The following is a 21,277-nucleotide window of genomic DNA, read 5'->3' as shown; positions in this document are numbered from 1 at the left end:
TTGTGTGACGACATAGAAGCACATATGATTGAAAAATGCAAACGTCAGCGGATCGCATTACTTTTGTTTTACTACGAACGTGTCAGCATGATTCATGAAAAAAGCAAACATTGACATTCACGTGTGGAATATGAGGAAAATGAAATGTCGTCACAGTTACGACATGTAGTGACATGATCCTGACAGAAAGCATTTGGGTTCAGAACTGCGATACTATATGATGTAACTATTGAGAAACTTGAATGACGTCACGATCGATTGTTACACATCGTTTTCGTTCGTGATTCATGACAAAAGCAGCGAGCGTTTTGATTGGTTCGTTGTGATGTCATTTTATAAATTTCCTCGTTTCTGATTGGCTGACGGTGACATCGTTTTCACAGCGACCTAAATAAAAATCTAAATTTCATTTTTCAAATCCTACATCGCTCTCAACTAGCGAGTGAAGAAGATCTCCTTTTAAAAGTGTTTTCATTTAAGCTTCATTGCACCGACTTTTTATTCATTGAATTGAGGTAAGTTCAGTGAGATTTTATTTGTCACCCAAGATTCGAAAATCATTTTTATTTCATATTTGTGGGCGGATCACGAATACACTGTTTTACTTTTAGTACGAAATATTTAGACTATGAAGAAATTAGTGGAATGGGAAAGTGGAAGTACGAATCAGGAACCCCCCCACACATTAGAAGTAAGCACGATAAATGATATGGTTTAGCGTCCCTTCAGCGAGCGCCCGTCGGGAATTGAGCCATGGCCAGAAAAATGTGTGCGCTTAGTTTTGAAAAGAATGCATTACAGAATATTAAAAACTATGCCTGAGAATAATATGGTTCGATACCCTTTGAAAGCATTAGCGTCCCCTTCAGCTTAACGTGATATTCGAGCAATCACCTGGGATTGAACCAAGGCCAGAGGCGTGTACGTCAACCATTTAGCTTAGTTTTGAAAAGAATGTATGATAACGCGTGAGAATATTAAATTTCAGAAAAGGCTTGACAGCGATCCGATGTGTGAAAGCAAACCACACCGAGGATTGAACCAGAGCCTTCCACGTTAGAAAGCATGTACGCTAACCGCTTAAATAAAAAAGAGTGCATGAATATTTGGTTAAAAGATTTACACTATACAGATTTTGTTTTGACAATTACATATGTATAACGTTAATGGTTGGTGAATCTCTTCAACTTGCAAACGCATCATTTAAAGGTCGTTGTGAGTAGAAAAAATGCTTACGCGTACTTTATCACATCTCAGTACTGTTGAAACATTCATTCATTTCATGCATTCTTTTTTTATCACTATAGAATGGTAGGTCAGTTACATGCTGATGTAATGCTCTCGAGTTTGACAGCAATAAAACACACATTTCAGTAACATAATTATTTTTAAAAAAACTTTGATTTTTAGTACACGTGCTTTCATAATGAGATTCTGAACGTCACCGCCAGGAATCAAACTCAGGACCTTTACATGAATTGCTTAGTTAAGAATTTATCATGAATGTTATGATTTCCTGGGCTAAGCGGTTAGCATACGTGCCTTTGGCGTGGGAGACCGGGGTTCAATTCCCGGCGGGGAGCTCATGTGGTTCGGATTCCACGTTAATCAGTAGGTCCACGTCTCATATAGCCTCGCTGCTGAAAGGGTCGCTAAACTAAAAAATCAAAAATCAACTCAAATTCACGCTGCTCAATTCCTTTTTTCCCATTACATATTTGTTTTACCGTACCTGTTTGTTGTTTTCATTTTTTAATCATGGCCGAATCGGGTTTTACTGTTCGCAATGAAATCACTCGTCATTATAGACGATTTATGTACGTTTATGTATTATGAGGTGTACGTCAGCCATTTAGCTTAGTTTTGAAAAGAATGTATGATAACGCGTGAGAATATTAAATTACAGAAAAGGCTTGACATGCCCCGACGTGGAAAAGCAAACCCACCGAGGCTTGAACCAGGGACTTCCACGTCCGAACCATGTACGCTAACCGCTTAGTCACAATAATAATAAAAAAAATACGCTATGCAGATTTTGTTTCGACAATTACGTATGTGTATCGTTAATGTTCGATGAATCTCTTTAACTTGCAAACGCATCATTTAAAGGTCGTTGTGAGTGGAAAAAAAAAAAAATGCTGACGCGTACTTTGTCACATCTCAGCACTGATGAAACATTCATTCATTTCATGCATTCTTTTTATCACTATAGAATGGTAGGTCAGTTAAATGCTGATGTAATGCTCTCGAGTTTGACAGCAATAAAACACTTATTTCAGTAACATAATTATTTAAAAAAAAAAAAAAAACTTTGATTTCTAGTACATATGCTTTCATAATGAGATTCTGAACGTCACCGCCAGGAATCAAACTCAGAACCTTTACATGAATTGCTTAATTAAGAATTTATCATAAACGTTATGATTTCCTGTTTATCAGATGATTAAGATTTTTCTTTCTTCTTTTCTTTTGTAGTAAATTCACGCTGCTCAATTCCTTTTTCCCTTACACATTTATCGCAATTGTACCTGTTTGTTTGTTATCTCCTTTTATTAACCATGGCCGAATCGGGTTTTACTGTTCGCAATGAAATCACTCGTCATTATAGACGATTTAACATTGAGGGCAGAATGCTCGAAATTCAATTCAACGCACCGCCCGTAGGAACCGATATCATACAGTATGTACATAACAGTTTCCAAGCAATGCTGGACCATTTGTTAGCCAATGTCGACGATGAGGCGATGGTTGGTTTATCTGTAATATCACCACGCAACACGAATAAACCGTTTTGGGTGAGTTTTCGCCAAGCCCGAAACTTGACATTGGAAACGATGTGGGCCTCCTTTGAAAGAGTGTTACAAAGTAACAATGCATTTCTCCTGCACGAACCATTCACCGTTCATTTTCATCGTGTGGATATACCACGTGGCTATGGCGGTTTGCGGCAAGGAGTACTGGAGAACGAAGAGTTATTACGTACCAAGCGAGGGATTGTACGTGTACAAAATCAAGATTCAAGGTGCTTGGCGTACGCCCTTGTTATTGCTATTGGTCTGAAGGCATACAAGAATGTAGATGTGCAACGTTATAAGCAGTATCAACGCCAATCGAAATATGTTGTGGACCAAGAAGTCGATGCGCTATGTGCAAATGCAGGAGTGAATTTGGATCATGGTGCCAGTGTAAATGAAATTCGACAATTCCAGGCATACCTCAAAGAATATAAAATTACAGTGTATACTAGTTTCACAGGCCATGATATCATGTACGAGGGGCCCAACGACGAAAATCGCACTCCCATAAATTTGATTTGTTTGGCTGGTCACTTTGACATCATTCAATCTTTAACTGCTTGTTTTGCAACCAATTTCTACTGTGAAGCGTGTCATAAAAAATACAGTGAACGTAACAGACATGTGAAAAATTGTCCTGTTACGTGCTCCAAATGTTTACAGAGACCACTATGCGACAAGAACCAAACGCTAGTGCTGTGTAACGACTGCAATCGGCAATTTTACGGCGAAGAATGTTTTAGCAATCATCGTAATATTGTATATCATCAAGGGGAACCTGTATGCAAAATGGTGAAGCAATGTACTAGATGTTACAGAGTATATTCTTTTGTGCATACAGGACAACGACTTCATGATTGCAATGAGATCTTTTGCAATGTTTGTAAGAAGATTGTTCCGGGATCCCATCAATGTTTTATGCTTCCTGATCGACAATGCTTGAAACCTGGTGTTCCTTCACTCATGCACGCAAAGAAAGCCTTGTTGATATTCTATGATATAGAATCTATGCAGGACACGAATATTGGCGATAATACGTATGTACACATTCCAAATTTATTGGTTGCAGAACAAGTATGTTATGCATGTGTTGAAAACAATAATATCCAGCAGTCTTGCAGTACGTGTGGTCAGCGCCAGCATATTTTCCAAGGAGAGGATCCAGTTTATGATTTTCTCCAGTACTTGCGGGAACGTCGTCCCAATATAAATAGGATTTTCTGTGTCGCGCACAACTCGAAGGGCTACGATGGACATTTCATCCTAAAGGCTATGGTAGAACAATGCCAATGGAGACCTGACGTCATATTAAATGGGACCAAGATACTGAGTTTAACCTTGAATAATCTGACGTTCATTGACTCGTTGAACTTCCTACCTATGGCATTAAGTAAATTGTCAAAAGCGTTCAATTTACCCGCAACCAAAGGCTACTTCCCACATTTCTTCAACACCAAGGAGAATCAATCATATATTGGACCACTTCCAGAAACAAAGTATTATGGTGCAGATGAAATGGCCGTCGAAGACAGGAACAAGTTCATGCAGTGGTACAACGATCATCGTAATGATACGTTTGATTTCCAGAAAGAAATTATCAAATATTGTATTCAAGATGTCAATGTACTGCGACAAGCATGCGTTTCGTTTATGACGTCATTTGAAACAGAAACCAAAGTGAATCCCTTCTTGGAGACGATCACGATTGCCAGTGCTTCCAATTTAGTATTCCGCCGGAATTTCCTTAAACCCAACACCATAGGAATTCTACCGGCACATGGCTATCGATGGAGAAGTACCCAATCGATCGCTGCAATGCAATGGCTGGCCTACATTGAAAAAAGCGAAGAAAAACAAATCTTACATGCGGCCCGACAAAAAGAAGTGTTTATTGCGGGATTCCATGTTGATGGTTACTACCAAGATCCTGAGACGTTAGAGGAGCACATCTACGAGCATGCCGGCTGCTTTTACCACGGGTGTAAAGTATGTTTTACTACAGGCCGTAATCAGCCCATCTACAGCAATCCAGAAGACACCATGGAATTCCGTTATGAACGAACGCAAAGAAAAAATGCAAGACTGCGTGAATTGGGCTACATTGTACATGAAATGTGGGAGTGCGAATTTAATCAGTTCTTAAAACAAAATCCTGCAATGGCGACGTATCTGAAGAATCACCCGTACATGAACCGCAGACCATTAAATCCAAGAGATAGCTTTTTTGGAGGAAGGACCAATTGCGTGAAATTGTACCACCAAGTCGATGAAAAAGCGGGGGAAGTAATAAAATATTTCGATATTGTCTCGCTTTATCCTTATGTAAATAAGTGTGCTAAATACCCTGTAGGCCATCCACGAATTTATCTACAGGGTGATGAAAATATACCACCAATAAATAAAGTCAATGGTCTAATCAAAATGACGATATTACCAAGTCGCCATCTTTATCATGGTCTCCTGCCTTACCGATGTAACAAGAAACTACTCTTTCCACTGTGTGCTGCGTGTGCCGAAGAAATGAACCCAGACCCTACAGCAACGTGTACGCACAACGACCAGGAGCGATGCCTCACTGGAACATGGGTATCATATGAAATCCAGAAAGCAGTAGAATTAGGATATCAACCAGTGGAAATTTTTGAAATTTGGGATTATGACATTGAACAATATGATCCCATCACGAAAACAGGTGGCTTGTTCACGGAATATATCAATACGTTTTTGAAATCAAAAATGGAAGCGTCTGGCTGGCCTAGTTCCTGTGTCAGCGAAGAAGACAAATCAAAATTCATACAAACCGTCCTGGAGCGTGAAGGTATTGCATTGGATCCGTCCAAAATTGAAAATAATCCTGCACGAAGAAGTTTATCTAAGCTTTGTGTGAACTCTCTTTGGGGAAAGCTTTGCCAAAGATCAAACTTTAGCCAGACCACAATTATTGATCGGCCGGAAGAATTTTATGAAAAACTCACTTCCCCCGACATTAAACTCCATCAAATTGTACCCATCAATGATACGATGTTGTATGCGTTCTGGGAGTACAATGAACATGTGCCTGTTCAAAACCGAAACACCAATGTCGTGTTAGGTGCATTTACAACATGTCAGGCACGCCTGGAACTGTACAAGTACCTGGAAATGTTGCAGGAACGTGTTTTATATTTCGACACGGATTCTGTAATATTTACAGAGAAGCCCGGGGAGCCAACCATTGAACCTTCAACGTACTTGGGATGCTTATCGAATGAGATGGAGTCTTACGGACCACGAGCATACATCAAAACATTTGTCAGTGGAGGACCAAAAAATTACAGCCTAGAAATATACAATCCGGATACCAACGTCACCAGTTACATATGCAAAATTAGAGGATTTACATTAAATTACAATGCAGGACAACAATTAAATTTCAATACGCTAAAAGAAATGATTACAAATCAATGCCGTGGACAAGTCACCATCACTATCCCCCATAAGATATGCAGGACCAAAGACCATACCATCGTCACACGCAAAGAAGAAAAAATGTACAGTATCCAGTACACAAAACGTCGATTTAAAGAATTCAATTCCTACGATACGGTTCCGTACGGGTACGTTAAAAAACAGAAGATGGAACTGGAAAAAGAAGATGAAGAAGAAAAAACTGTAAATACCCAATAAGGCCGCCATTTCTTTTTTCCTTTTCCTTTTCTTCTCCTTAACCACAAAGCAGCAACACCAAGAAGAAAATGAAGTACCCACAAGAGTTCATAAATCATCAACATCACCATCAGTGGAAGAAATGCAGTCATCTCGTACCGAAGGAGGAACCTTGACCATAAAGCTGCAACACCAAGAAAAATGCAGTACCCAGAAAAAGTGCGTAAACATCCATCAGTGGATGAAATGTACCCGAGGAGGAAGATGAGCCTAAACAGATCCATCATTTACGAGTAAGTTTTATTTCTCTCTTATCAATATTGACTCATTTTTATTGTTTCAGAAAAAAGAAATTCTTAAAGTAATCCGTCGTTTCTTCTTTTTCTTTACAGGATACGTCTACAACATTCGAAGATGATGACACGTCCAACATATTCATTAAACTAGATCCTGTATTTATTATGTTAATAAACTTGTATGAGAAGAGCACATACCTTTCGTTAAAATACAACAAGTTGAAAAAAAAATATGTTTTATTATTTCTTGAAACCCTGAACACTTGTTTTCAAATAAATGGTAATCTTGAAAATTTAAGGTGGAAAATATATCCAAGATTTGGTTTACATGATTTTGTTCGAAAAAATAATTAAAGAATTTTTTAGTGTCCAAAATTTGGTTTTTAATTTAGTTCGAAAAAAATTTGGATTTGAAAACTTTCAAATGTGGTTTACAACTTTAGTACGAAACTTGTTTTTAAAAATTGGTTCGAAATTTTTTGTTTAAATTTTTAGTTCGAAAAATTTTGATTTGAAAATTTAGTTCGAAAGTTTTTAGTTTAAAATATTTTTCGAAAAATTTTTAATTTTTTTAGTTCGAATTTTTTTTTGGGTTCGAAAATTTTTTAAATTCCTTTTAGTTCGAAAATTTTTTGATTTGAAAATTTAGTTCGAAAGTTTTTAGTTTAAATTTTTTAGTTCGAATTTTTTTGAAATTTTTGTTTCAAAATTTTTAGTTCGAAATTTTTTTTGTTTGAAAATTTTTGTTTAAAATTTTTTTAGTTTTGAAATTTTTTTAGTTCGAAAAATTTTTTAGTTTAAAATTTCTTGTACTCTGCGGAACCGTTTCGAAAAGAATCGGAGCAGTTTAGGTAAGAAAAATCTGGCAACACTGTTTCCATTAATGAAGCGCTTACTGAGCAATAAATCGCTTAAACTCACAACAATGTGTTATAAGAAATCTACAAGCAACACCCCTCTTTCACCATTGTTACTTCCAGAGACATAGGCTACTAATTCAAGGACAGGATCTCCATCAAGGTAAGAATCATCTTATCTGTCAAAGAGAGAACGATAATATTTAATGTAAACTTCAGTACAATATCATACCATAAAAGGGTTATTTAAGGATGGGTTGAACCCTCCACGGGAACTTTAAGGTACCAAAAAGGATAACCATTAAAAAAAATCCAGGTCGAGGGTGATCACTGTCATACCACTCTGAATGTCTAGCATTGGGGTGAGGGTAAGATTATGTGACTTCTATCCTCCAATCAAAATTGAGGTACCAAAACATTCATCTTACCTGTAAAAGGAAACAAATGAGTGAGGGGTTTTCCCATGTAATCTGTTCACCGTGTGATGGGTCTAAAATCATGTGACCTCTATCAACCAATCAGAATCGAGATACCAAAGTATACATCAGAAAGGACACCCTAATTTCAAAAATCCTAGGACCTAAAATCACGTGATCTCTATCATCCAATCAGAATCAAGGTACCAAAGCACTCATCTTACCCGTAAAAGGAAACGAATTAGTAATGGATTTCCCCGCAAGGGTAAAACATGACGTCATACCATGTGACCTGTTCAGCGTGTAGCGGGTCTAAGATCATGTAACCTCTATCAGCCAATCAGAATCGAGGTACCAAAGTACTCATCAAAGAGGATACCCAAATTTCAAAACCCAGGGTCTAAGATCATGTGACCGCTATCAACCAATCAAATTCAAGGTACCAAACCACTCATCTTACCCATAAAAGGGAACGAATTTTAAAAAATCCCTGAGCCTAAGATCACGTGACCTCTGTCAGCCAATCATAAACACTCATCTTACCCGTAAAAGGGAACGAATTTCAAATATCGCAGGGTCTAAGATCACGTGACAGCTGTCAACCAATCAGAATCACACATCTTACCCGTAAAAGGGAACAAATTTCAAAAATCCCGGTCATAAAAGAGAATGAGGGATTTCCCCGCGGGGTGACTCATGACGTCATACCACGTGACCTGGAAAATTTGAATTTCCCGCGTGGGCGGGGCCTAACGTCACGTGACCTCTCTCAGCCAATCAGAATCGAGAAACCAAAGCATTCATCTTAGCCGTAAAAGGGAACGGAGTTCAAAAATCCCGGTCATAAAAGAGAATGAGGATGAGTCATTCGGGCCAACGTCTACCACTACTACTATGTCGCTTCAAATCTTGAGTCTCACCCATGATGACACTATACCTGCAGTCTTCACACGATCAATTATTTTTCCCAGCACATACTCACACATTAAATCTAGAAATTGATTTTGGTATTCGGGACTAACGTATCTAAAAGTTTTCTCTTTGTTAACATAAAGCCAAAAAATCACATTGTGATAAAATATTCCAAACAAAGTGTTTTTTTTTTTTGGGGGGGGGGCATTGCATATTAGTCACAACAACTTCCTGTGAAACTTAAGAAATGTTCAAGTACCACAGATAAAATATAAAAATGAAACCAATATACATCGATACACGTGAAGGCTATATATAAAGAAGAAACTTCAAACGAACTGCTCGCTACAAACACAAACTTCAGAATAAGTCAAGTATATTATTTTTGGTTTGGGTGCCAGGGTGACTATTAGTAATAATAACTCGTTGGTTTAACCGTACAGTTTTCCCTTTCCTTTCCACAACGATACCAGATATTGCTACTTTTGTGACAGGGAATGCAGTAAAATTTCTTTTATATGTAGGACAACAAGATTTCCGACAAAGAGCCTACATCTGCATATCTTTGCTTACCCTTATAAAACACACCCTGTATCCTAGACAACAGGCCGACCTGTACTTCCTTTGACCATCAACGTACATCGCATCCCCTTTCTCCAGCACGCTGAAAGTTCACTGACCTTTAGTAAGATGGATGTAGCAAAACATTTATTGAAGACTACCAGATGTGGTTAAAATCAGAACTTCATTCCGGTTTTTATTCTAGAACTTTTTCAGACGAAGACAGTTTACAGTCGAACATTTTATAATAGTATCAGCATAGATAAGACAAACTTTTTAATAACTGTCCCAGGGGCGTAAATAAAGACCCGCATTGCATGAGGGCCCCAAACCATCAGGGGATCTCAAATCGTGAAGTAGGACGTAGAGAAGGGGCCCTATTCCACGCTGTCTGCAGGAGGGCCGCCAAGCCTTTAGTTACGCCACTGAACTATTCCCTATCTAAGAAACAGCCGGAATCAATAAGAAAGAAGGTATATATCTGAACATGAGCAAATTATTTTTAAATATAGTTCAATCCCAATTTTACACTGGATCTGTGCCCTCCCCCATTTAAAGAAAACATGTTCAGAATAAGTCCTGTCTTTATTCAAGTTACAAGCATTTCTGATGTAATAGAAAAATAAAGAAATCCTGAATTTGACACTACAGTTTATAAATTATTATTGCCGTCTTGAAGGAACATGTCTGAAAATGAAATAAAGCAATACAGTGCAGTGTTAACCAATTTAGATCACATGCATCGAAAGTGAGTGACAATTACCCAGCTAGTAGTAGAGAGGCAGTGTCAGGGCTTAAAGTGAGCCAGAACGCCCCGACACTACGTTTCAGCAAATCAGACTGCTGTCGGAATTTAGTTCGTATGCAACACTTGTCACTACAAACTTTGTGCATTAATTTTTAATTAATATTTTGGTTCCGTGTATGAAACGACTATTAATATGATTTTCGAAACAGATCAGGGATTATTTACTTTCATTATTAACTGCGTTCTGGCAAATCACTGTGCATAAGCATTCTGGCGAGGCGGCTATTCACTAAGCCACTTTAAGCCCTCCCTAACGAGCAGCATTGGAAAGGTGGAGCATAGGCACGAACTCTGTTCCGACCGGCCATCTGACTGAGTGACAGGTTTAACCTGGTGCCTTTTGTCAGACCAGGGTCGCTGTCTTTTCACTTCCTTGCCCCTCCCTTCTCTTGGCCTGGTTAGTCGGCTAAAGACCTCAATACAGTGAAACAAAAACATAAAATTAAGCAAAGCAGTGTCGTATTCGCTGCAGCTCAGTTCACAGATAACACTGGATGACTATCCTAATAGGCTTCAGAATTTTTTATTTGGCGGGGCAGTTGCCCCCCCTAATTTACGCCTATATTTAATGCATTGACTGGCAAACTTACTCGAAAACCTTACCCTGTCATTGACGGTGATCATCCACTCACCTCAGATAGTGGCAAAGCTGATGCCTTTGTGAATCATCTCCAAATCATCTTCACTCCATTTCCTCCTGAAAGATCTGAACGACACCATCCTGCATATACGTTTAATGTTGATTCTCCTCATCTTCAACCAATTACAAAGGATAACTTTCCAGCTCATCACAAACTTACCATACCCATCACAGTTCCAGAAATTCGTAAAGTCACAGCTCACAAACGTAACACTGCTCCAGGCATGGACCTTATCACCTACCATAACATTATTAAAGAGAGTCCTTTCTGTTTACTGCTCCTGTTAGCCCATATTTTCACTTTCATTTTACGTACCGGTATCATTCCCGCCGATTGGAACACCTCCAAGACTTTAATGTTTCTAAAACCTAACAAACCAGCTACCTCTGTATCATCTTACCGTCCAATCCAATTAACCACTGTTTTCTGCAAAATTCTCGAATGCATTCTTGTAAACAGACTTCATCCACATTTCTCTCGCCATCGTATCATTTCACTCCATCAAGCAGGTTTCCGTCCTCGCATTGGTGTTCACGACCAGCTCTTACGCCTCACCAATCTCATTACGAATTACTTCAACCGCTCACAGCCTTCATGCTTACTTCTTTTCGACCTAGAGAAAGCTTTCGATAAGGTATGGCATCTTGCGCTCTTCTTTAAGTTTCTGTCCTGTAAACTGCCAATGTGCTACATCCGATTCATTTTACTATTTTTTTTTTTTTTTTTTTGCGATTCTATTTACCAATCTTCCTGCTGAGCTCATGGACATAAAAAAAGTTTTACCAAAAACTAATACGATACTGTTCTAGACTCGATCTCCATCAATTAAACAAGACTTCTAACGGAATCATCCCAAAAACAAAGAATCCCGATCTTAATAAACATCTCATCTATAAAGTGGGACCAGCAATTTTTGGCGTTAACACGAGAATTCAACCCCTTAAAACTCCTCATATCAAAACACTACCTCCGCCTCGGCGTGCTCCATTACTCTCTGTAGTTATCCGTGGAGTTGATCCTACCTATACCGAACAAGACATACTAGAGGAACTAAAGCAGGATGGGATTCAACCTACTAGAGCTCTCCGTATTAATAATACTAATGGCTCTACATACATGGTCAGAATTCTAACAGATGATCCAACACTAATAGACGATCTTCTAAATAACGGTCCGTTGCCACCATCGGGTGTAGCCTTCGCGCCCCCCCCCTTCCGCCTCTCTCACTATGGAGTGAAAATTGCCTAACTTATAATACGCATTCAACGAACAAATGCACAAATCCTTCCGTCTGCTCCCATTGCAAAGGAGATCATAAAGTAAAAGAGTGTTCTGAGCTCAACGAACCTTCCAGATGCAACACTTGTGACGGGGAACATCCAACTTATTCCTACAAGTGTAAGGGCAAACCTAAACCACTTCCAGATAAACCCTAGACTGTTGTACCTCTACGTGTCCATGTCTCATCACGTTCAACCGGCATTTCAGCGACCACGCAAACATCCTTCTTACCACCACCTACTGTAGAAAATATTTTGAAGCTCATCACTATAGTTCTTCAAAATGCCTTTCCTTACCAGCGTGAGGCTATTCTAAACCATGCAACGAAAACCGCCTTCAATATATTCCAGCTTCATATGGCAGCTACATATTCTGGTCTTTCTACCTACCTCCATTTCCATACTGACACCCATCATGAATAGTACAGATCAGAGAAGGAAGACTATTTCATTGCTATTCTGCAATATTCGTTCGCTACCTACCAACCGAGTTCTCTTAGAAACATTAGCAACTCAGCACAATGTAGATAGCATCCTTCTTAATGAAACATTTCTCAAACGATCTGACCGCTTCTATCTTCCACGTTATCATCTCATACGCTCTGATATGCCACAAAACACCGCACGTGGTGGTGCAGCAATAGCCATTAAGCACTCTCTTCAACGGCGCCATATCATACCATCTTCTCCTGAACAATATCCCGAACACGTCATATTGACGCTCTACTTTCCAGGAAATATCATTAGCATTGCCACCGTCTATGTTCGATCTACCCAACCGCTTCCGTGTCGCTTTCTGAGCTATCTAGATCCCAACTTTAGAACATACGTCATATTAGCAGACATCAACTATCATTCTCGTACAGCAGCTCAGAAACAACGCTTTCAAGATTTTCTTCAAACTACTCATAGTTTCTTACTGCAGTTACCGCATCCTACTCTTCCGGAAAGCGGCACTAGCCCTGACGTAGCAATTGTCTCCAACAATCTTTTACCAATTACTACTCTAGATATTATTGGCTCCATAGGTAGTGACCATCTTCCGATACTACTGTCTATCACTCCACATCGGAAATCCAACGTATCCTTAGCACCACACACACCACGATATAATTTTAGTAAAGCTCGTTGGGATCAGTACAGCACATACATTACCGAACATTTGCCGGTTACTCCTCCTATTCGTACAATAGTTGCATCTATTGAAAACCTCTCGCATACTCTGACTGACATAGTATCTCAAGCTACTGACTACGCAGTTCCCAAATGTGTCCACCAACTGTCCAGACCTCGTTTATCGGCACACGCTCTCGCTCTTCTCCGACGCTCACACGAGTACTTAACCGAATTTCGTAACACAAATGACCGCCGATTTCTTCTTTTACATTGCCAATTTCAGCGTATGGTTCAGAACTACATAGCCCGCAAACGCCTTGACTGGCGTATTTCTTGTAATGCTTTGCGCCAAGAAACAAATTCAACTAAATTCTGGAATGTCTTTAGACGTCTCACTTTTCAGAAACAGAGCCCACAATATCTCATCGTATGTGCTGGTCAAGTACCAACTTCGGATGCAGAAACGGCAACTGCTTTCGCTACCTATCTTGAAGGAGTCTTCACTCCACACACTACATCGTTGTTCACTTGCCTCACAGACAACTGTGTCTTAAACATTGGTTCTCTTACACAGCCATTATTTAAACCTAATTTTACCCACCAGCTTGATCCCATCAATCCACTTACCGCTCCGATAACACCAGACAATATTACAGCTGTTCTTCTACGCCGTCGCAGCACACCGTACATATCGTCAACTTCTCAAGGCTACTGAGGCATTTCTCGTGCTACTTGCTTCCTTGTACACTAATTTTATCTACAGGCTATTTTCCAATTGAATGGATCTTGCTAAAATTGTGGTTTTTTTAAAGCCTCGTAAAGATCCAACTGATGTGACATCTTATCGACCTATTAGCCTCACTAACGTATTTAGCAAGATTCTAGAACGCCTTTTAGTAAAACGGCTTTATCCCTACCTCCAAATGATGAACACACTGCCAACTATTCAAGCTGGATTCCGTCCATCCTATAGTACTGCTGATCAGTTACTCAAACTTACTACACTTTTGGTCAATCGTTTTAATAAAGAGTTTACCTTCCGTTCTGATTTCCTTTGATATTGAACGAGCATTCGATACTGTCTGGCATGAGGGCCTAGTCTAGGTGGAAGAGGTCAAACATATGAGAAATATAATGCAAACAAGGTGAAAAGTAGGTAATTGTAACAAATAGGGAACAACTTTAGGAACAATGTGAGGGTAACAAAAGGTGAAAAAGGTGAAATTATTTGCAGTGGTCGAAGTGAGACGGTATGCGGTGGTATGCTATACCACCTCTGGTTTTTCAGTGATGAAGGAATACCATCTCTGGTTTTTCAATGATCAAGGCATACCATCACTGGAGAGTAGATGCTAAATATCTTTAATAAATCTATTTTTATACACAGTAATTGACGAATAGCTTTGCACTTAAAAATATTTTATTTCTTATGTAGAAATAATTTCTAAGTTGACAAAATCATCATTTTTGTTATATTTTTCCTATCTTTTGTTTTAAAAATGAGACGTCTTCAAAGAAGTTCATCTAGTTTATATTTTAATGTGCCATATTGATTTCTTTTTCTTATGTGTGTCTTCTTGCCTTAATGCATATAAATGTCGTGTTTGAGCATGGTCGAATTTAGGGGCTGTCCTCTGTGGGCGTAGGCCTTCCGGGGGTTTGAAATATCCTTCAGTCGTGTAGGTGGTTCGGGAGTTTTCCCGCAGGAAATTAATATCCTCATTCGCTTCAGAATATCCTCATTTTCGTGTGTAAGCTTCTATAATAAAACATAAGAGGATATTTTTAATTTTTTTTTCAGAAAGTTGTTGGCGTGAGAACAAAGTCTCTCTATGTCCTCCTCCCCGTAACTACAGAGAAGCTCCTCAATGGTTTTGAGCCATTACGTAAATATAAATGCAATTTTTTAGGCAACATAACCTCATTGTATTTAAACATTTAGATAGCTGATATGTCGAGTCAAAATCGTAGTAAAACATTCCGCCTCTGCTTTTTCTCCACTTCGAACACTGACTATTTCCATTTAATGGTAACAAAAGCTGCATTGGGAATAACTCCATTAACATTTTCGATTAGAGTGACAATTTACATCACATGCTCCATGGCCACCAGACACGTCGACATGTTGCATCCGCAAAATGGCGTGCGCAACAGTTGCTCGCAGCAGTTGCAGCGGAATTGTTGTAATATGTCGCCTTATGCTGTCCTTGAAATCTGGCAGCGACTGGATATTTCCTTGCTAGACCCGAACTTTCAGATATCCTACAGCCAAAAATCACATGGATTTAGATCGGGGATCTTTCTGGCACCGCATCTGGAAAACCTCGGGAGATGATGCAGATCTTTCACGTGGCGACCGATGTGAGGTATTGCCCCGTCTTACATGAAAACAGTCATCTCCAAACAGTTTTGTGCCTGTAACGCAGTAATCACATGTCGCACTAAAAGATCCCTATAACGTGCCGATGTCATGGTACAGGTGACAACTCCTTGGGATGTCATCCCCTCAAAGAAAAACGGACTAATAATGAACGTTCCTGTGAATCCACACCACACAGTCCCGTTCTGATAAACCAATTTTACTAACAGTGTAAGGTCTCTCTTATCAATAACCATGCTGTTCCTCAAGCGATCGTGTGTGAGCTCATGTTTATTACGGCCTGTACAGCACCACATTTTCCCCTGGTGGCGAAAAGTGAAGCTAATCTGCTTTCCAGCGTAATTCGCTTCCGCATGATCTCATTAGCGTATTAACAAATTTCAATGTACGGTAATACGTTGATTACAGCCCGCGCTAGACTGCCATGAATAACGGCACTTAATTATAACAACCATGTATAATGTTTGTAAAATACTAAAAGTCGGGAGGAGTGAGAGGCTAATACATTGGTAATGTTCCATCATTGGTATCGACGAGACGAAAGTAACATAGTGCTGAGTTGATTTACAATGTTTTGAATGTTTTGGAATTCTCCGTAATAAAATAAAGCTTTCATTTTACTTTCAATATGTATCAAGGGCAGTCCTCCTGCATGATATGGCAAACATGTAGCTGGATAACGGACTCGAAAAATCATATCTGCCCACAAAAACCAGTTACCGATGCTTGTAAATTTGTGAATATAAGGTTTAGGCATAAGCAAAATTTGACAGATATACTCCAGCTTGGAAAGCCATATGTATTCACAAAGTATGCGCAAGATATCAATAGAAGTTGGCGATATTTCTGTTGATGTAGAACAGATCTGACCTTCAGAATTTTTTTTTTAAGATATGCTCTCATGCAAGTCTCAGGGAAAATAAATGCCCAATACTTTCAAACCCTACACTACTTTCTGAAAATGTTTATATGAATATGTAGAATAATTTCATAAGGGCATGAATTTAATTTTTTCTCGATTATGAAGTGCACCTGAATATTCAGAGTATGTTGAACACTATCTTTAACTAGTTCTAAATCCTCTGGAACCCTATGAGAAACATTTACCTCAGCAAAACTACAAATTTGACAGGAACAGTACAAATATGAAGACCTTGTATACATTGATTGATGCCGTATAGTAAAGGACATATAGAAATTATAGTCATACTTACCTGACACTATATTTTATAGCAATAGGAGTGGACAGAAATCCATTGATTTTTTGTTTCCACTATGCTTTATCATATAGAACTCGAATCCAACGATTAAATAAGTCTTCTACTCCTATATGTTGCAACAAACACCACAAATAATAATTGTGATTTACACGATAAAATGCTTGGTTAAAATCTAAGGCAAGCAAAGCATGACTAGTAATTTTCAATATTCGTAATTCGTAATTTTCAATAACATCACGTAGAGTTTGTAGCATATGGCAAATTTTCTTTTCACTTCCTCGTGTATACTGAAATGGTTCAATAAGAATATCGAAATAGGGTAGTAGTCTTTTGTTTTTCATCAACGAACAAGCAATTTGTGGTCGCAATTGAGGAGAGTTATGGTTCGGTAGTGCTTAGGGGTGGATCCAGGACGGATTTCTGGAGGGCCGGTAAGTTGTAATAATACTACTTCAAACAACTTTAAAGAGCTCCAAACTCTATGATGGGCTTTATTTATATATAAAATAAGAAAATTTCCTCTTCTGCCCCCCTACCCTGCGATCGCCCCTGATAGTGCTTAACATTTGTAGGATATGCTTGTTAAGGTATAAACACTATAACACCAGGAATACGATACAGTTTCCATGGAGTATCGTTGAAATATTCATTAACAAGAGAAGTCAGTAATTCACCGACTTGAGAGGAAACAATAACATACCATTCTCCAGGTATTCCATGTAGTTCTGGAGATTTTCCTTTAGGAACTGCCATTCCTGGTTTTCGTACATCTTCAGTAGTAAATGGGCGCACAAGGAATTGTGCTGTATCGTCAAGAACACAAAAAGATGTTGTAAAATATTCCTCAGGCATTTTATTAACATCAGAAAGATCATGTAGGTTGTGGTAATTCGACCAAAATACATTTTTGATAAAAGAAATATCTTAAAATTTTACTTTCTAATCAATGACTTGATTAATCAATTTATATTTTCCTTGTTTTATTTCATGAAGTATATGGTATAATGACGGTTCTTCATCAGCATCTACTAAGGGAAACTTGCTTCTAATCTTGATTCCAGCTACACATCGGTGATTCAAATTTAGAAGTAATGATAACACCTAACCTGAGATAACATGAACAAGTCAGAAACAACGGCACATCGATCTTCTGTTATAAAAATAAAGAAAATCGCGAGGATCTCTGGATTTTTCATGTTAGTATCAGCAGCAGAACTTTGTAAATCGTTGTTTGAAGTAAGTATGCCACCACTCACTAACAGTGGAAAAATATTACCTTTGCTTAATCCAATATTGCCCTTTCGATTGAAACTAAGCACAATATTGTTCGTCTTCTAATAATAATGCATTAAATTACAGTACCATCTACCTCATTCAAGATTTGGATTAGTTAAAGAAAAACTTACAATGTATGCGGAGTGATCAGAACAAGAATGTACACAATTTCAACTTGTTTAATACATGGCACCGATGGTGAAAACATACCGGTATATATACTGTCAAGGTGCGATGCACTTTATCTATATTATAAAAGAGAACGTACAAATCCTTTGTTCCCTCATCACGCTAATACGGCTGAACCAATTTCTTTTATTTTTGGGGGGTTATTAGGATTTGGACCCTAGATGGTTTTTATCATATCACTTTAATTTTTAATTACCAGTGTCTTGAGATAATTGACCATTCAAGTGTCCATAACGTACAAATCCTTTGTTAGTTCATCATAGGTAAAAATAAACGTATTTATATGCAACCCGCATGACCGTGTCACTCGGCGGGTTAACATAAATGACAGGCGATATAATGTTAACATTTACTGCAAGCATATTTCACGGGTATTAAACACATGAGATATGGAGTTGTGCATTTAAATTTTCATTTCAACCCAGCGAAGCGGGTAATATATGCTAGTGATAAATAAATATAATCGCGTGCCTGCGGCCTCAGACAGATCCATATACCTTGTAAATAAAGTCCCGCAATTACTAATTCCTGGAGAGTATGACTGAAATTATAGTCTGGGGCTTGATCTTCAAGCCTTCTGCCACAATTAATCTGACAACATGGAGTCTTAGCGTAAGAGCTACATCCTGGGAAAAGAAGGAATTTTGATTGATTCGAGCATATGAACCACTTGGAGTATAAACGTTGACAATATTGATATCCCACAGTTTACCACTTAATATGCGAGCAGACGAATGACACACAAGAAGAGTAAAACTTGTTGAAGGCCTGAAAGCAATTGGTGTACCTGTGCCACTATTGTTAAAATTTGTTTTTGACTATATATGATGGACAGATTAAGTTCCACAATACCAACCTCTTATAAAAGATTAACATCAATTCTTTCATTTCGTAGAAAATCACAGAGTGCAAACTGCTTGAGAGGGCTTTGTGTAAATTATTAATGTTAATTGTAGATATTTTAAGCAACATAACGTTTGCAAGTACACTAAACAATAGCAATAATAATAACAAAAATATAAAACAACGATAACAAGAAAACAAAACTTACTGGGAATCAACAACACTGCACACTCAACAAATGTTCACCATATAGTGCGAGAGATAACACTGTCAAAATTTCATTGGTGGCGGTTCACCGGAACACACCCTCTTTCCATTGTAGTTTTAATGACGTATATCCACATGTTGTATGCTGTAGTTAAACCCATGTCGCTGAAGAACTACTACAGCGAATCTGTAGCCATGAATGTAACTTGTCTCCTAAGAAACAATTTGTAAGAGGTTTGAGTCAATTTCTGGTGAATAAAATGCAGAATAAAGGAAGTTGTGTATGTATTTTATTAGCACATATAAATATTTGATGATTTGAGCGATTTTGCTACAATTAAACTGAACTTACGCTTATCCAATTAAAATATGACAAATATTCTCTAGGTTTTATTGTATTTTCTAACATAGTAAGAACGAAGGATTTTTTTTAACGTAACGAAACGTAAGTTTATGATATTCAGAAAGTAATGACTCAAAATATGTATGATAAACTTCATGAAGTAGAATAAAATATTTTCGGTTTTCGTATTAAATATTTTTCTTTAGCTAGACACAAGTCAGAGATTACAATAGTGTCACAGATTACTAACATGTAAATAAGAAAATTCATTTCCCTAACACGTTAAGTAAGCTTCGACATGCCCCCAAGTTTAATACTTGTTTTTTCACTGTGGTTACTTAGGTTTCTTGCCTAGATTAGGGGAGAGTCATAAATTCGGGCCTAAGTTTTAACTACAGGGTGTTTCAGAACAACACCGACAACTTTTGGGAGGTGATTCCTGACATCAAGATAAGACAAAAAGTATAGATCAACCTGGGTGCACAAATGCTTACTTTCGGTGTTAGAGGCTGCCAAAAACATGAAGCAATGAACTTTCAAGGCCCATAGCTCCAAAATTATGTTACCTATCGTAGTCGCGTCAAGACTTCAGTTAGGAATTATTATGTGCCCTATCCAAATATCCATGTTTCAGAATCGTAAGGTACTCATGCAACAATTTTTATAGGCGGAGTTCGGCTACGAGTATGTAATTTGAAGTACTCACCACCTCTATAAAAATTGTTGCGGAAGTACCACAGAATTCTAAAACATGGATATTTGGATAGGGCACATACTAGTTCCTAAACAAAGTCTTGATTCGACTAAGGTAAGTCCCATGGTTTTGGAGCTAGGCACCTTTCAAGTTCATTTTTTCATGTTTTCGGCAGCCTGCAACTCCGAAAGGAAGTATTTTTGCACCAGGCTGGTCTATACTTTTTGTCTTATCTTGGTGTAAAGAATCACCTCCCAAACATTGTTGATGTTCTTTTGGAACACCCTGGGTAAATCGGCCAAATGAGTACAACTTTTGTATGTATCAGGAAAGAACATTTTCTGCAACATTTATGTGTATACACATTTGTGATAGATTCAGATTACAAAATTAATAATTACTATTCAGCGGCTTCAATTTCTGTAGGGGGCACGGTGGCTCAGTGGTAGAGCAAATTACCTCTGGTGCATGGAGTCCCTACTTTGAACTCCGGTCAAGTAAGTTTGTGCTGGAAAACATTATGTCCCCGGGTTTTCTCATACTCCCGTTTCCTTCCACCAATTCTTCCATTATCATTCACTTGCATTAATCATCCGTCTGCCTTAGTCTAACAGGGTATAATCATGGAACGTTAAACTGAAAGATTTCAGTTCAATTTTTGTATGACTTTACGGATGTGTTCCAGTAGAGTCATTTCTGGTTTTGCTTGTTGGGGCAACACCCCTCCGATGTCATGAGCAGCTTCACGTTTTTCATTACTAATTAGTGTATTAGTGATTAAGTGTGTATGGTTCAGATT

General features: G+C 38.3%; 1 protein-coding gene across 1 annotated transcript; it reads left to right on the top strand.

The window, feature by feature from the left end:
* The first annotated feature begins 1,992 nt into the window (after window positions 1–1,992).
* LOC145673250 (uncharacterized) lies at window positions 1,993–7,178 on the top strand. The gene is made up of 2 exons (XM_081742767.1): window positions 1,993–6,733; window positions 6,833–7,178. Exon 1 carries the CDS (start codon window positions 2,559–2,561, stop codon window positions 6,459–6,461), a length of 3,903 nt encoding a protein of 1,300 aa, XP_081598893.1. The 5' UTR covers window positions 1,993–2,558; the 3' UTR covers window positions 6,462–6,733; window positions 6,833–7,178.
* Window positions 7,179–21,277: the final 14,099 nt, after the last annotated feature.

The sequence above is a fragment of the Thermobia domestica genome, chromosome 16 (genome assembly GCF_964235325.1).
Source record: "Thermobia domestica chromosome 16, izTheDome1.hap1.1, whole genome shotgun sequence".
Taxonomy (NCBI): Eukaryota; Metazoa; Arthropoda; class Insecta; order Zygentoma; family Lepismatidae; genus Thermobia; species Thermobia domestica.
The sequence above is the reverse complement of the archived record's forward strand: the minus strand, read 5'-3'. Positions and strand labels throughout refer to the sequence as shown.

Coding starts and splice junctions, on each gene's coding strand:
- LOC145673250 (XM_081742767.1), top strand. CDS start 2,559: ATGGCCGAATCGGGTTTTACTGTTCGCAATGAAATCACTCGTCATTAT.